General features: G+C 55.2%; 2 protein-coding genes across 3 annotated transcripts; one reads left to right on the forward strand and one right to left on the reverse strand.

Moving 5' to 3' along the window:
* The first annotated feature begins 294 nt into the window (after positions 1-294).
* VTN (vitronectin) lies at positions 295-6217 on the forward strand. The gene is made up of 8 exons (XM_034424501.3): positions 295-647; positions 2354-2473; positions 3737-4039; positions 4539-4678; positions 4805-4961; positions 5044-5196; positions 5294-5587; positions 6045-6217. The coding sequence occupies exons 1-8, from the start codon at positions 464-466 to the stop codon at positions 6155-6157; spliced, it is 1464 nt and encodes a 487-aa protein (XP_034280392.2). The 5' UTR covers positions 295-463; the 3' UTR covers positions 6158-6217.
* Positions 6218-7007: 790 nt separating this feature from the next.
* Positions 7008-15101, reverse strand: VMA12 (vacuolar ATPase assembly factor VMA12). 2 transcript variants are annotated; one of them, XM_034424499.3, is made up of 6 exons: positions 14853-15101; positions 12650-12723; positions 10748-10837; positions 9206-9248; positions 8253-8365; positions 7008-7591 (listed from the first exon to the last, which is right to left on the reverse strand). In XM_034424499.3, the coding sequence occupies exons 1-6, from the start codon at positions 15031-15033 to the stop codon at positions 7496-7498; spliced, it is 597 nt and encodes a 198-aa protein (XP_034280390.2). In that variant the 5' UTR covers positions 15034-15101; the 3' UTR covers positions 7008-7495. The 2 variants fall into 2 exon arrangements, with proteins under 2 accessions (XP_034280390.2, XP_060550396.2); XM_060694413.2 differs by lacking the exon at positions 9206-9248 and having other exon boundaries at positions 8253-8361.
* Between the last annotated feature and the right edge of the window lie 50 nt (positions 15102-15151).

Genomic DNA, 15151 nt, shown 5'->3' on the forward strand with positions numbered 1-15151 from the left:
AGCCCCTTGCCTGAGATGGTCTGGGGTCTCCTGCTTGAGCAGGGGGTTGGACTAGAAGACCTCCAAGGTCCCTTCCAGCTCGGTTGTTCTGTTCTTCTCTCAGGGTCCTGCCCAGGCCACCCCCTGTTCCTTCTTTGTGCCATTGGGCAGGCAGGGCTCATTTCCCCCCCATCCCTGAGACAAAAACTGGGGATGTGCTGAGCCTCCCCCTCCCTGCCAGGCGTCTTGCCTGCTGGCTCTGTGCCAAGAAAGGAGGCCTCCGCTTCCCAGGCTCGGGGGTGGGGGTGCACTGGCAGACCACAATCTCGCCCCAACTTCTAATGCCTGCAGAAAACAGGCACTGCAGCCCCCCCCCATTCCTGGCCGACTCCTGATCCTTTCAAAGCCTTCAAAGGGAGGGCAGAGGTGCCAGGAGGAGGAGAGGGGGGGGAGGGGAGGACAGTGAGCCAAAGACCCTCTGCCAATGACCTCACCAACTGTGTTTGCTCCCTCCAAACGAGGAGGGGCCAAGCTGAACAAACAAGGCTTTAGTGTGGGGGAGGCTGGGCAGCCCAGCCAGAAGCTGAGGGCCCGGCTACTGGCCACCATGGACCTCCTGGGTCTGGCGCTCCTGCTGGGCTGCCTCTGCGGGTCCTTTGCAGCTGAAGGTGAGTCCCAGGTCGCCCCCTCCCCAGTCCCCCCACCCTCGCCCCGTCTGGGCACCCGGGAGCCTCCATGGAATTCAGGAGGACAAGAAGGAGCAGACCCACCTGGAGAAGAAAAGCTGCCCAACATTTTGGATCAAAGAACTAGGGGGTTTGGAAGGGACCTTGGAGGTCTTCTAGTCCAACCCCCTGCACCCTCACACACCATCTTGGGCAAATGGTGGTTTCTTGTAAACCTCCATCAATGGAGCACTCTTTCTAAAACTTTTTGTTTTTAAAGGGACATTTTACTAGGGGTGGGAAAGGCCCTGAGCTTGGGGAGCTCAGCTTTTATTCATTTATTACGACGTTTGTTTGCCACTCATCTGCTACGACTCTGGGGGGCTTAGAAAATAAGTTGTTGGATATGAGATTTTACTAGAACAGAATAACAGAGTGGGAAGGGCCCTTGGAGGTCCTCTAGTCCAACCCGGCCTGTGGCTGGAGATCCTATACTACTCCAGACTTTGTTTTGGGGCTTGATGGGATGGATACATGTGATCAGAGAGGGAACAGAATAAAAGAATTGGAAGGGCCCTTGGAGGTCTTCTAGTCCAACCCCTGCTTCAGCAGATCTTACACCTGAGTGTCCAACCTTGAAACTTTAAGACTTGTGGACTTCAACTCCCAGAATTCCCCAGCCAACTGTGCTGGCTGGGGAATTCTGGGAGTTGAAGCCCACAATTCTTAAAACTATCGTGGTTGGATGGACATCCTTCTCCCAGTCCGGACAAATGGCTGTCCAGATTCTTCTTGAAGACCCCCCCTCCCCCGTGATGGAGCAGTCACAACCTCTGGAGGAAAGTCATTCCACTGGTTAATTGTTCTCACTGTTAGGAAATGTTAAGGAGCTGATGAATCCCTGGAGGACGCCATCTTCCCCACAATGGCCACATGGCTCTTCCGTGCTCAGAGGCAGCATTGTTGGACCCCCAGGGTTCAGGTTGGGGTTAGAGAGGGAAGCAGATCAGAGGGTGGGGGGGGATGTGATGTCCATGTCCAGAGGGGACCTCTCCCACTGCAGCTGGGTCAGAACACAGGCAGGGTCCTACTGGATTAGACCTCTGTCCCTTCTTCCCAGCTGGAGGTCTCCCACCAGAGGCTGGGAGCCCTGGGTCACCAGGTTAGCATCAAGGGAGCTTCAGTGGAACCCCCACGTTCTGCCGAGAAAGTCATGCTGGTGGCTTCCTGACAGATGTGCCCATCCCCAAGAGACAGGAGGCAGGTTCAGGGGGCTTCCAAGATTTGGAGACCTTCCCATAAAATAGGGATGGAGCGGTAGCTCACTGGTTTGTTGAGATCGTTGGATGCAAAGCCGGCAGCCTAGGTTCGAGACCTGAGCACCACACGACAGGTGACCTCCCGTCCTCGCCTCAGCTCCTGCCAACCTAGCAGTTTGAAAGCATGCAAATGCGAGTAGATAAATAGGTACCACTTAGGTGGGAAGGTAACAGCGCTCCATGACGTCATGCTGGCCACGTGACTGAGGAAATGTCTTCGGACAGTGCTGCTTTAATGGCCTTGAAACGGAGTTGTAGTTAGTAATGACGAATGGCGTAAAATCCACAGGGCGTCCTTTACCTTATACCCTTTCCCCACAAAAGGCCCAAGGCATTCTTAAAGGCCCGACTGACCAGCTCCCCTGGCTGCCTGTCCCCTCTGCCTTCCAGAGTCCTGCGAGGGCCGCTGTGACAAGGGCTTTGACAGCCAGAAGAAGTGCCAGTGCGATGACCTGTGCTTGTATTACCAGAGCTGCTGCAGCGACTATGCCAGGATCTGCAAAGTCAAAGGTAGGAGCAGGGGGCATAGATTGCCAGCTGGGGTTGGCAGAGAGAGAGGAGGCTCCCTGGCAGAGGAGGTGGGGAAGGGCCGGAATCCACCCTGGGGGGCTGGGAGTGGGCTGCTTCAAGCCCTTTCCTTGGTTGCCAACCGAGCAGTGCCAGGGCCCCTCCCTTCTCCTGGTCCTGGCTTAGGCAACCGGCCCCATTTCTTCCCCAAACAAGGCCCCTTCCCTGCTGGATGGCTCGGCCACTACTAGGAGGGAGCAAAATGCAGCTGGTGCAGGGGAGAGGAGGGGAGGGGCCAGTTTCTCGGCTACCATCTGGGCACAGTCCCAGCTCTGCCATGCTGCTGCAGCACTTGGCCTTTCCGTTTGGACCTGCAATGCCCGTTAGCTCACCCCACTCCTTTGTCCTAGACCAGGAGGAGTCCGACCTGTGGACTTCAGCTCCCAGAATTCCCCAGCCAGCATCACTGGCTGGGGAATTCTGGGAGTTGAAGTCCACAGGTCTTAAAGTTGCCAAGGTTGGGGACCTCTGCCCTAGATGAATTTGGATGGGAACAAAGTGACCGCCCTCCTCCCCCTCCCAACAACAGAGCGTTCTGTTGAACAGAACAGTGGTGTTCTGTCCCAGCATGGGAGGGGGAAGGGGAGGGGGAGGGGGAGGCAGAGCTGATTGTCTAAGGGGCTGGAGAGAAAATGGAAAGCCCACAGACTCTGGGCAGCAGTGAAATGAAAACCAAATGAATTAAAATAACATGAATTGCTGATTACTGGCAGCGCTTGGTTGCTGTTGGCTACCTGGAATGCCACCCAGCTCTGCCTGGGCTCAGCATCACGCAGCTTCAGAGGGGCTTGGGGAGCCCGTCCTGGCAGTAGAAACAGTGCTGAGACAACCAGCAATTCTGCAGTTGCTAGAACCATAGAATCCTAGGGTGGGAGGGACCTTAGAGGTCTTCTAGTCCAAGCTCCTGCCCCTGGTAGGAAACCCTGTGCCATTTCAGAGGAGACGGTTGTCTGATGTCTTCTTAAAAACACCCACAACTTCTAAAGGGAATCCAGTCCACGGATTGTTCTCACAATCAGGAAATTTCTCCTCATTTTTCTAGGTTGGCTCTTCTCTTTGACAATCTTCTACCTGTTATTGCTTGTCCTGCCCTCTGGTGCCCTAGAGAATAAGTTGAACCCCTCTTCTTTGTGGCAGCCCAAGTGCTGGAAGACTGCTGTCGTGCCCCCCCCCTCTAATCCTTGCTTCTGGCACCCCCCCTTACAGTGACCCGTGGGGACGTCTTTCTCCAGCCAGAGGACGACTACCAGGATTATGTCGACTTGGCCAACGCCACGGATCCGGTGCCCACCACAGAGGACATCACAGAGGCCACCACAGAGCAGCAGACCTGGACAGAAGACTATTCCTGGGCAGAAGACGGGAAGTGGTCCGTGGGCCCTACGGAGGGAGGCCCCTGGGACCCCACAGAGACTCCAACCCTGCCAGGAGAGGAGGAGAGCCTGTGCAGTGGGCAGCCCTTCAATGCCTTCACTAGACTGAAGAATGGCTCCATCTTCGCTTTCCGAGGTAGTCCAGTTGGAGGGGCCGCACCGAAGCTCCCCTCCCCTGGGCTGGCTCCCCCTGCCCGGCCTTTGCTCTTCTAGACCCCTGGAGGGGCTGAGCCTCTTGGAAGGGGGAGTGGCAGCCCCTGTTTTTTTTGGGGGGGGGAGAGCATTTTGCCCCCGCAGCTCCTGGAGGGAGAGGGGTTCCCTAAGCACTTGGTCCCATCCCCATGCCAAAGGGGGGAGTCCCCCCCAAGATCCCCCACTCTACCCAAGCCTTATCCTTCACTGCTCTGCAGGCATCTCCAGCGGGGGCTGCCTCTGGGGAGGTCAGGAGGTGCACCAGGGTGGGGCCGTCGGAGGAAGGCTCGGGGAGAACCGGGGTGGGGGTCGCGGCTATTTATCCGTGCCAGCCTGAGTCGGTCTAAAAGGCCCCTCCCACCACCGGTGAGGGACTCCGGGGGGAGGGGAAACTGGGGGGGGGGTTCCCAAACGCCTCCTCACCGGCGGCCCGTCTGCCGCAGGCGAGTACCTGTACGAGCTGGACGAGAAAAGCGCCCGGCCGGGCTACCCCAAGCTGATCCGGGACGTGTGGGGCATCGACGGCCCCATCGACGCCGCCTTCACCCGCGTCAACTGCCAGGGCAAGACCTACCTCTTCCAGGTACGCGGGAGGGAGGGAGGGAGGGGGCGCCGTCCGCGGCACCAAAGGCCAGCCTGAAGAGGCTCTCGCTCGGACGGGGCTCCTCGGCGCAGCCTGCCCCACCGCTCTCCGCCCTCCGCCCTGCAGGGCAGCCGCTACTGGCGCTTCGCCGAGGGCCGGCTGGAGCCCGACTTCCCCCGCAACATCTCCGAGGGCTTCGAGGGCATCCCCGACCACCTGGACGCCGCCCTCGCCCTGCCCGCCGAGAACCACCTGGGCAGCGAGCGCGTCTACTTCTTCAAAGGTGCCCGGGGGGGCCGGGGGGCTTCCGAGGGGCCGGGAGGGGCCGGGGGCTCCGCTGACGGCGGCCGGGGCTCTCTTGGCAGGGAGCCGCTACTGGTCCTACGACTTCGCCCACCAGCCGAGCCGCGCCGAGTGCGAGCAGACGAGCCCCTCGCTGGTCTTCGACCACTACGCGGGGCTGAAGCACGACAGCTGGGAGGAGATCTTCCGCCTGCTCTTCGGGGGCTCCCGGCCAGGTGAGCCTCGCTGCGCTTCCCCCCCACCCCCCTCCTCCTCCTCCTCCTCCTCCGGCGGCGCTGCTCACCGACCCCCCTCGCCCCCCCCCCGCCGCAGGTGAGGCCAGCCGAGCGCGCTTCACCGGGCGCGACTGGCGAGGGCTGCCCTCCCGGCTGGACGCTGCCATGCTGGGCAGGATCTACGTGGCGCAGAGCCCCCCCGCCAAGGCCGCCCGCCGCAGGACCTCCCGCCGCCGCCACCGCAAGAAGTACCAGCGCCGGCAGAGCTGGGGCCGCTGGGACTCGTCGCCCTTCTGGGAGTCGCTGGGCGGGATCAGCTCCGAGTCCTCGGACCGCGACTGGCTGGTCTCCCCCTGCCAGCCCTTCCAGAGCGCCTACTTCTTTGTGGACGGTGAGCCCCCCCCCAAAAGCCTCCTTGCATTCACTTAGGGAACTCATTGCCACAAGAGGCTGGGAGGATCGGCGGCCCCGTGGCAGAGGCGGTGGACTACAAGTCCCATTACTCTCACCTGCATTGCAACAGGTGTGCTGGCAGGACTTTAAAAGGGGGGAGGGCGTCCATGCGCCTAGAAGCGGCTCCCCCCCACCCATATTGCTTCTTGTATGTTCTGCCTCGCAGGGTTGGGCAGCTATTGCAATCTTAGGATCTGTGGACTTCAACTCCCAAAATTCCTGCACCACAAAGCAGCTTCAGGAAACTGGCTGAGGAATTCTGGGAGCTGAGGTTCACAGGTCTTAACGTTGCCCTAATCCCCCTCCCACAAGTTGAAGCTAAGGGTATCCACCCAGGGGTGGGGGAGAGGGGCTGGGGCTCTTGAGGCTGACCACCCTTGACCTTTCTCTTCCAGACAAGTACTACCGGGTCAACCTGCACACGCGGCGGGTGGACTGGGTCTATCCCAGGTACCCTCGCCCCATCGCCAAATACTGGCTGGGCTGCCCCTCCGAGGACCTGCTCTGAGCTCGGCCACAGAGCCCTCTGGACCTGCTGACCGGCCCAATAAAGTCTCCCTGCACCCACCCAGCCTGTCCGCCTCCGTCTCCTTGGGCAAGGGGGGGGGGTGTCCTGGAGCCCTCCCTGCCCCCTTTAGGAATGGGGGGAGGGGGGCTTGGCTAATAGCATGCCCTCTGAACGGGGGTGTGGGGGTGTTTCTGCAGGCCCTCTGCTGCACTTAGCAGGTGACCCTATAAAGAGAGTAGCCTCCGTGTTTGCCCCGTCCCTTCCTCTTTTGAGTTGCCAGAGGTTGTGCAGAACTTCAAAGACTGTCCAGGGTTTGTGGGCAGAGGGAAAACCGCTGGGGGACTTTAGGCCAGTCCTTTTCTCTCAGCTCAGCCCTCCTCACAGAGGAGTCGTTTGGGGGGGGGGGTAGGAAGGAGATTTTAGCTGCCTTCAGTCACTTAAAAAGTAATAAAGGCAAGATAAAAATTCATTAATGTTACCTCCCCCCCCACTTCAGGGGGCCTGTTTCACATCTGCAGAACAGGTCAGCTGGAGGGGGGAGGGCAGTGGCACGACTGGCAGAGAGGAGGGCAGGGCGAAGAGCTGGGAGAAGGTGCTGCCCCCCCCTTCACCCCAGCCAGGGGGCCACAGAACCACCGTACCAGGTGGAGCTTGAAGCAGGTACGAGAAAGAGGGGTTAGCAGGGGAGAAGGGCCACCCCTCACCTGTTCCCAGGCAGCCGGTGGATCGCAGGGATTATGGAGCCCCTCACCCATCAACACCAATGCACACAAACGGGGGGCAGCCCCCCATCTCCCTTCTAGCGCAGAGGATGCTTAGAGTAGCTTTCCTGCAGAGTCCAACACACCAGTTTTGCGAGTTACTTTTTATTGCACACCACAGAGATCCAGTGTCGTCACAGGGCACCAAAGTTTGGTAGCCAGAACACAAAGTTGTGGGGATACCCCACCCAGCTGAGCAGGCAAGGCCCTTGCCCCCAAAAGTCCCACAAAGGGGGCAAAGGCAGGGGCTCCCTCTGAGACAGCTCCCTCCCTCTCACAAGCGATGGGACCAGCAGCACCAAGCTGGGAAGTGGCTTTTCTGCCCCCCCCCCCAGCTCCAGCACCGGAGGAGAAAGCCCTCGGGGGGCTGTGGGGAGGAGACCCCTGGATGCAGATGGTGGACAGGGGCCCACCTGGCGTGGAAGCAGGGCTGGGGAAGGCAGAGCTGCGTCTCTGTCCATGCTGGGCGGAGGGCTCCTTCCTCCTGAGCGGCCCCTCGGGGATCTGTGGAAGGTCGGGGGTCCGGAGGAGCGCCGGAGGAGCCAAAGGAACCGGCTGCAGGGAGCCCAGCCCTGGCCTACAGCTGCCCCAGCTCCCCTTCCATGGTCCGCACCATCACGTACAGCTCCGCCAGGCCCACCACGGAGGCCGCGATCACGGCCGCAATCACCCGCTGGAAGGAAGAAGGGGGGGTCAGTTCTGCCTCTTGCACCCCCTGCCAGGAGCCCCCCTCCCTCTCCCCCCGCCCGTGCTGGTGGCAAAGGGCCCACTGGATGCCCTCACAAGTCCCGCCTTTTAGCTCAACTTTTGTCCCAGTTGATGTGGGAGACCAGGAAACCAGGTTAATGGAGTAAACCATGGCTACGTTCAGGCAATACAGGGAGTCCTTGAGTTACAACAGGTCATTTACTGACTTCGAAGTTACAATGACACTCAAACAAAGTGACTTATGACCGTTTTTCACACTTACAATGGTTGTGGCATTCCCAGGGTCAAATTAATACTTGGGCAACTGGCCGGTATTTATGGCCCGGGGGTCACGTGATCCCCTTTTGCGACCTTCGGACAAGGCAAGCCAATGGGGAAGCTGGGTTCATTTAAGAACCGTGTGACTCACTTAACAACTGCAGGAATTCCCTTAACAACGGTGGCAAGAAAAGTTGCGAAATGGGGCAAAGCTCAGGTGACCCCCCTCTTGCTTAGCTACGTAACATCTTGGGCTCAACTGTGGTCATAAGTCGGGGTAGGGGAGTGGAGTGAACTCCCTGCAAGAACTTCCTGCCTGCCCCTCAAGGGGCTCCCATGGCCTCTCCAGCCAGCCAGGTGTTACTCACCGCTGCCGTCTCGGTGAAGATGTACTGGCTGCCCAGGAAGGCGCAGGCAAAGGTGGCTCCCACCGTGACGAGGAAGTTGATGAGGGTGACGGTCACTGCCTTGGCCGACCTGACTGGGAGAGCGGAGGGGAGAAACGGCGTCCAGAGAGCAGACCAGAGAGGTCGCCAGGCTTCCACCTGGGGTGGCTCGACTCTTGGCAGACGTGCCGGTGGCCGGCCGGGGACTGAGAGAGCCTCACCTTGTTCGAAGCACCTGCAGGGGTCCTCCAGAGGATGCTGAACTACAACTCCCAGCATCCCCGCCCTGTGCAAAGGATGCTGGGACCTGCGCTTCCTCAACACCCGGGACAGCCACAGACGCCCACTGCTGGATCGGGCCGCACACTACATTGTCCACCCCCTTTTGGCCCCATTTGCGCCTTGAGTCTTGATCCTGAAGGGCACCTCCTTGGGGATTAAGACTAAGGGGGCTCCCTGATCCTCCCCCAAAAGTTCCCGAAGGGCTCCCAAATGTTGTGGAGGGTTATTTATTTATTGTAAAATTTATTGGCTGCTATCTTATCAAAGGGCAACTCTGCCCCCCCCTTAAAATCTTTAAAAAGATAAAAACTATACAAAACCTGAAAGACACAAATTCTGAGCCCCAATTAAAAGATGGGCAGGGAGGGACTAGGATGAAGTGGGATTGTTAATCTATCCAACCCCCCCAATGTGAAGTGCCCCCTCCCCCCTTGGAGCCACAGGCCAAGTGGCAGAGCCGGGTCTTCCGGAAGCTCAGGAGGGTCGGGGCCAAGCCCACTCCATGGGGGCTGGGGCGAGAGACGTTCCAGAGGGCAGGTTCAGTTCCCCAAAGGATGTCACTTGCCCCTTGGGAGGTGGGAGCCCCCCTTCCCTGAGGAGAGACAGCCCCAGCCCCACCTAACAGTCTGCCGGCCTTCAAAACAGCTTCTCACCTTGCCTCCCGAGATCAGCCAGGGTGCCATGGTGGTTCGGCTCCTTGGAGGAGGAAGAGAAGATCCCGTCACTTCTCAGCCCAGGGTCCCCCCTCCCTTCCCTCTCGTCAGCTGGCCAAGAACCCAGGGCTCAGCCTGGACGAGGCCGCTGGCCTACGCAGCATCCAGGCTCCCCGGGTGCCCTGGCCTGCACAGGCAGGGTCAGCTCTAGGGGATCTGCTGCTCCAGGCACATTCGGGGGTCGGTGCCTGGAGCATCAGCCCCTCTCTGGAGCATCAGCACAGGGAAACCCCAGGGACTGAAGGGGCCTTCCAGGTGCCCCTTCTTCGTTCTGCAGCCCTTGAAGAGGGGTTGCCATGAGTTAGTGGGGTGACTGCATGCACTGGGGATGTTACCTAGCTGGGCAATGAAACGTCACCCGGCTCAGATAGCACCAAGGACTCCACATTTTCCACACTGAGCTACAAATATTCTCATCTATCGCTGTCATGAGTTGCTGAAACACAGAGGACCTCAGGGTCTGCACAGCGCTCAGGGAAATAACACTGGTTGTCCCAAAGGAGCTTTTTTTTCAAGAGGCAACTGGACTTTCTGGTTTTCCTTTGGAGACATTTCGCTTCTCATCCAAGAAGCTTCCTCAGTTCTGACTGGATGGTGGGATTGAATGGAAGAATTTATATTCCTTACAGACAGCTGGACATTTGCATCCTTTTAGGGAGTCACTGAGGCCACCTGGAGGTTTATCTGTCTCTTCAGGGTCACCTGAGTGCTGCAAATGGGTGTGGAGCCTTCTTGGAACTGCTGAAAGGACTGTGTTGAAGACTGGAGATAGATGGTGTCATATCCCTTCCCCTCTGTTGAGGGAGGGCTGTTCAATTTGGACACAGATGGCCTCTGTCCAAAACGTGGACTTTGCTGTCTTCAAAAGAGCGGCCTTTGTCTTTCAAGTGCAGATGGAAGTGCTGAATCTATTCGTGATGGGTTTGTTCTCCTAGATTGCGCCATGTGTTTCTGAAGTGCTTGTTTTGTTTCCCCAAAGTACAGATCTGCACATGGCTCACTGCATTGTACTGCATATACCACATTGCTCAGTTTGTGTCTGGGTGTTTTATCCTTGGGGTGGACAAGCTTCTGCCATAGTGTGTTCTTGGGTTTGAAGTGGGCACATAGGTTGTGTTGGCTGAAGATCCTCCTGAGCTTCCCTTCCCCACCATCCAGGCAGAGCTGAAGAAGCTTCTTGGATGAGAACTGAAGCACCTTGAAAGAAAAACCAGAAAGTCCAAGTTGCCTCTTGAAAAAGCACCTTTGGGACAACCAGGACCTGGATGACAGAGAAGCTCCATAGATATTTATTTTCTTGGGTTTTTTTCCTTGAACAGAAGCAGCTTCTTGGATGTGAAACTAAACATTTTGAAGGGAAAAAAGCCCAGTTGCCTTTTGAAAAGCACTTTTGGGTTTGCCGCCTTAAGTTACTGATAAAATAATAAAGGAGGGATAAAAATCTAATAATTAAATAGCTCTAGCTCTGCACGTCCGCCTGACCTGGCAGTTGATGTTCCTTGTCATCTGCTTGTATTCCTCATTTGCCAACTGAGCTTTGATCTTCTCCAGCCGGGCCACTAATTCTGGGTTCTGAAACAGAAAGACCAACACAAACTTTTTCAGAAATGAACCCACATTTAACAAAAAAAAATCGTTGCAGTCTGTTCTCTCCTGGTCAGATCCCACTTAAGAGAATAACAGAGCTGCCGGGGATCTTGGAGGTCTTCTAGTCCAACCACCTCTTCGAGCAGGAGTCCGTATACCAGTGGGGTCCAACCTTGGAACCTTAAGACTTGTGGACTTCAGCTCCCAGAATTCCACAGCCAGCTCTGGGAATTGAAGTCCACAAATCTTAAAAGTTCCCAAGTTTGGACACTTTTACCCTCTTCCCAGGAGTGAAATCCAGCAGGTTCTGACAGGCTCAGGAGAACCGGTAGCGGAAATTTTGAGTAGTTTAGAGAACTGGCAAATACCACCTCTGGCTGGCCCCAGTGGGGTGGGAATGGAGATTTTGCAGTATCCTTCCCCTGCCACGCCCACCAATCAACACCACACCCACCAAGCCACGCCCACAGAACCAGTAGTAAAAAAAATTGGATTTCACCACTGCCTCTACCAGTCTCTTCTTAGAAACATCCAGTGATTGGAGCACCAGTTCAAACAGAGCAATAAAATCCAGGAGCAAATTCAGAGAAAGTGGAATACTATCAAGATGGTGAGGAAGAGTCAAATGATCTGGATAATTTAGCTGGCAGAAGGGAAGACAGAAGGGAAAAGGAAGGGAGTGTTCAACTATCAGAGGGCTTGTCACAGAAAAGAGGGAGTGGGCTCCTTCTCTGTTACTCCAGAGGGCAGGACGAGAACCAGGGGGAGAAACTGCAAGGAAAAAAATCCAGCCAAGGCATCAGGAGGAACTGCCAGACTGTGGAGGGCCAGCCAGTTAAAGTGGCTACCACAGGGTCTCCTTCACTGGAGGCTTTGGGCTTATAGGTCAGGAACTCTCTCTGTCCCTTCCAACTCTATGGTCCTAGGGTGAAAAGTGACCTACCTGGGGATGGCTTGAAGGGGCTGGATGCTACATTTGGGGGACAAAGGGAAAAAGGGGCCCCTGCACTTTGTGTTTGGCCTCCTAGGTCCGTCCATCCGTCCTTCCATATGTTGCTTATCTCATTGCCTAGAGTGACACGTGGAGGCTTCCAAGAGCATAAAATAGAGATATAAAGGCACTCCAAGCATTAAATAAATAAATAACTGATTAAAGTCAAGAGCACAGAGGGTTCAGGGCTGGACATTTGCCTCTCATTCAGTCAACCACATCCTGGGTAATGTGTCTCCACTGGAGGCCCAAGCCAACTGGCTGAACCAGGGTAGAAACAGATCTCACTCCAGAGGTCAAGATGTTCCAGCGGGAGAGAAGGCTCTTCTCCCTGATCCAGGCAGCCAAAATTCCTTGGCCAATGGGGTCTGGAAAAGGCCTCTCCCACCAGTGGGAATGAGGCAAGGCAATTCCACTGGAGCAAGGTGATAGTTATCTGATGAGTGTTATACTATGCTCAGCTTAAGTCATAAGTGCTGTTGTAACTTCGAATGGTCACTAAATGTTATTTTTTTGCTTTTAATTTATATGCCGCCCTTCTCCGGAGACTCAGGGCGGCTTACAGTGCGTTAAGCAATAGCCTTCATCCTTTTGTATATTTATGCAAAGTCAGCTTATTGCCCCCACAATCTGGTCCTCATTTCACCTACCTTTGAAAGGATGGAAGGCTGAGTCAACCTTGAGCCTGGTGAGATTTGAACTTGCAGTAATTGCAAGCAGCAGATGTTAATAACAGTGCTTTAGTCCACTGTACTACAGGCTCATTTGTTGTAAGTCGAGGACTACCTGTCATGTCCGATACGTACCCTGGGTGGTTTTGTCACTTCAGGGAGAAAGATTTCACTGCCTTCCAACAGTTCATGAAGATACACTGGAGAACCTGAGAATGAGACAAGGCAAAATTGAGGCAAATGTTTCCACCAGAAACCCTGGCCCTGAAGTGTGCAGGGCAGACAGTGGAGCAAAATTCCATCTTTTCAGACCAATGCTGATGGCATGCTTCCAAGTTAATAATCAAGCAAAGCCTAAACCTGGCATTACACGGAATGCAGTAAAAGCTGTGATCAGATAGGAACCTGCAAGTGCAGCTATTAAAAAAATATGCTTTTGACATTAGGAATTACCCCAAAAATGCCATGCTTCCCTAGTAGAGCCACGGCTTTTCTCAACAGCAAAGCTGTTAGTTTGTTAGTTATAGTTTGCTTTTTCAAAGTATCAGAGCAGCTTTTCTTAAATTAATCCCAGAGCCATCATTTATTTCATAAAATGCCGCCATGCTGAACCACTGTGCAAACAAGCACAGCAAAATACAGCACAGCCAACCTGGAAAACAACATTCTGACACCCAAGGAATCATTTACTACCTTGGGATCATTGCAGAGAAGGGCCAGGGCTTGCCTTCTGCTGGACAATTTGGGTTAAGTTCTGGAAACAAGCACATCTTGAAAAGCAAATAAGTATCAGTCTGGAATTCTTAGTGGTACAACAAGGTGAACCGTACAGGGTGTTAGAGAATCTTATAGGACAGAAAAATAATTCTATTGATTTTAAATTGCAGGCAAGATTTTTTTTTTTTTTTTAATTTGATTTATATGCCGCCCTTCTCCGGAGACTCAGGGCGGCTTACAGTGCGTTAAGCAATAGCCTTCATACTTTTGTATATTTATACAAAGTCAGCTTATTGCCCCCACAAACTGGGTCCTCATTTAACCTACCTTAGAAAGGATGGAAGGCTGAGTCAACCTTGAGCCTTGGAGAGATTCGAACCAGCAGTAAATTGCAGGCAGCTGTGTTAATAACAGGGTGCTTTAAACCACTGTAGTACCAAGGCTCTTGAACCATAGACGACTCTCTCAGAGTGTTACTTAAAAATATATGGATGAATTTTTTACAGTTGTAATGTAAAATCAATATTTTTTAATTTGGGGTTTTTTAATCCTTTTGAATCAGATTTCTGACAACTGCCTGGACAAGTCTCTAGATTTCTTACCAACATTTTTTTTCAAAAGTGGTTTGGCAATTGCTGCTTCCTAGAAGTGTGTGTGTGTTTGTGTGTGCGTGAGGCTCAAGGCTACCCAGATGGCTTCCTACCCAAGGCGGCTGTGCCGGTCTGTAGTCCTGTGCCTTCGCCACTCTCCCAACTGGCTCTCACATCTTTGAGTTTAAGTGTTTTTCAGGGGCTCCTTCCTCCTAAGCAATGTTTCTGTTAACCATTGGTGTATGTTGGCAGATACACACACAGAGTTCTCTTTGGGACACAGGTGGGGGTGGGGAGACATCTTCACAGTTGCAAAATTGATAACAGCCCTTTGAGGTAGGCCAGATCCTAAAACCACTTTTACAGGCAGTCCTTGACTTACAACCGTTCATTTAGTGACCTTTTGAAGTTGCAATGGTACTGAAGTTATTTATGATCTTTTTTCACACTTACAACCGTTGCATCACCTCATGGTCATGCGGTCAAAATTCGGACCTTTGGAACTGACTCATATTTATGACGGCTGCAACGTCCTGGGGTCACGTGACCCCCTTTTGGGACCTTCTGACAAAGCAAAGTCAATGGGGAAGCCAAAGTCCCTTAGCAACCTTGCTACTAACTTAACAACTGATCAGAATAACAAGAGCTGGAAGGGACCTTGGAGGTCATCTAGTCCAACCCCCTGCTCAAGCAGGAGACCCCCATACCATTTCTGACAAGTGGCTGCCTGCAGTTTCAGCTGCAGTGCTTCACCTAATAACTCTGGCAAGGAAGGTGGTAGAATGGAGGCAAGGCTCACTTAACGACTGCCTTGCCTAGCAAGGGAGATCTGGGGCTCAATTGCGGCCGTAAGTCGAGGACTACTACCTGCCTTATGGGCCCACGGGGAGGGAGTCGTGCCATCCGAACGTGCCTTTGCCCTACGGAGAAGCAGGGAGGTTCCGCCCCGGACTCGGCTGTCTCCGGAGCCCACCCTTCCTGGCTGGGGGCGGCGGGAGCTGAAGCCTCCCGGGGTGGAGGGAGAGACTCACCGGCGGCCGGGGCGTCCTCCTCCCGCAGGGCCCGCTGGAGCTTCCGGAGGAGCGCGAAAGGCAGGCCGCCCTCGGCCAGGGCCGCCGCCAGCTCCTCCCTCAGCGCTTCGGGGACGCCGCTCGCCTCGGGGCTGCATAAGAACCGGCGCAGCGGCTGCCCGGCCTTGAGAGACGACGCCATTTTGAGACGGTCACATGACCGGTGGAGCTTCCGGCCGGGGAGGCGGAGCAGTAGAAGAGGGGGACGCCTCAGCACCCGGAAGCAGCTTCCGGGTCCCTTCTGACTGCCTCATCTCTGC

This window comes from Pantherophis guttatus, chromosome 1 (assembly GCF_059756535.1).
Source record: "Pantherophis guttatus breed Tessera chromosome 1, ASM5975653v1, whole genome shotgun sequence".
Classification (NCBI taxonomy): domain Eukaryota; kingdom Metazoa; phylum Chordata; class Lepidosauria; order Squamata; family Colubridae; genus Pantherophis; species Pantherophis guttatus.

What these genes read in the sequence shown, in the direction of transcription:
- VMA12 (XM_060694413.2), bottom strand. Translation starts at nt 15,033, where the DNA reads ATGGCGTCGTCTCTCAAGGCCGGGCAGCCGCTGCGCCGGTTCTTATGC. An exon ending in CAAGGAACATCAACTGCCAG is followed by an intron (nt 8,362 to 10,747) that starts GTCAGGCGGACG and finishes TCTCCCAGTCAG; the next exon opens with GTCGGCCAAGGCAGTGACCG. An exon ending in TCTTCACCGAGACGGCAGCG is followed by an intron (nt 7,592 to 8,252) that starts GTGAGTAACACC and finishes TCTTCCTTCCAG; the next exon opens with CGGGTGATTGCGGCCGTGAT.
- VTN (XM_034424501.3), top strand. Translation starts at nt 464, where the DNA reads ATGACCTCACCAACTGTGTTTGCTCCCTCCAAACGAGGAGGGGCCAAG. An exon ending in GCGCGTCTACTTCTTCAAAG is followed by an intron (nt 4,962 to 5,043) that starts GTGCCCGGGGGG and finishes CTCTCTTGGCAG; the next exon opens with GGAGCCGCTACTGGTCCTAC. An exon ending in CTTCGGGGGCTCCCGGCCAG is followed by an intron (nt 5,197 to 5,293) that starts GTGAGCCTCGCT and finishes CCCCCGCCGCAG; the next exon opens with GTGAGGCCAGCCGAGCGCGC.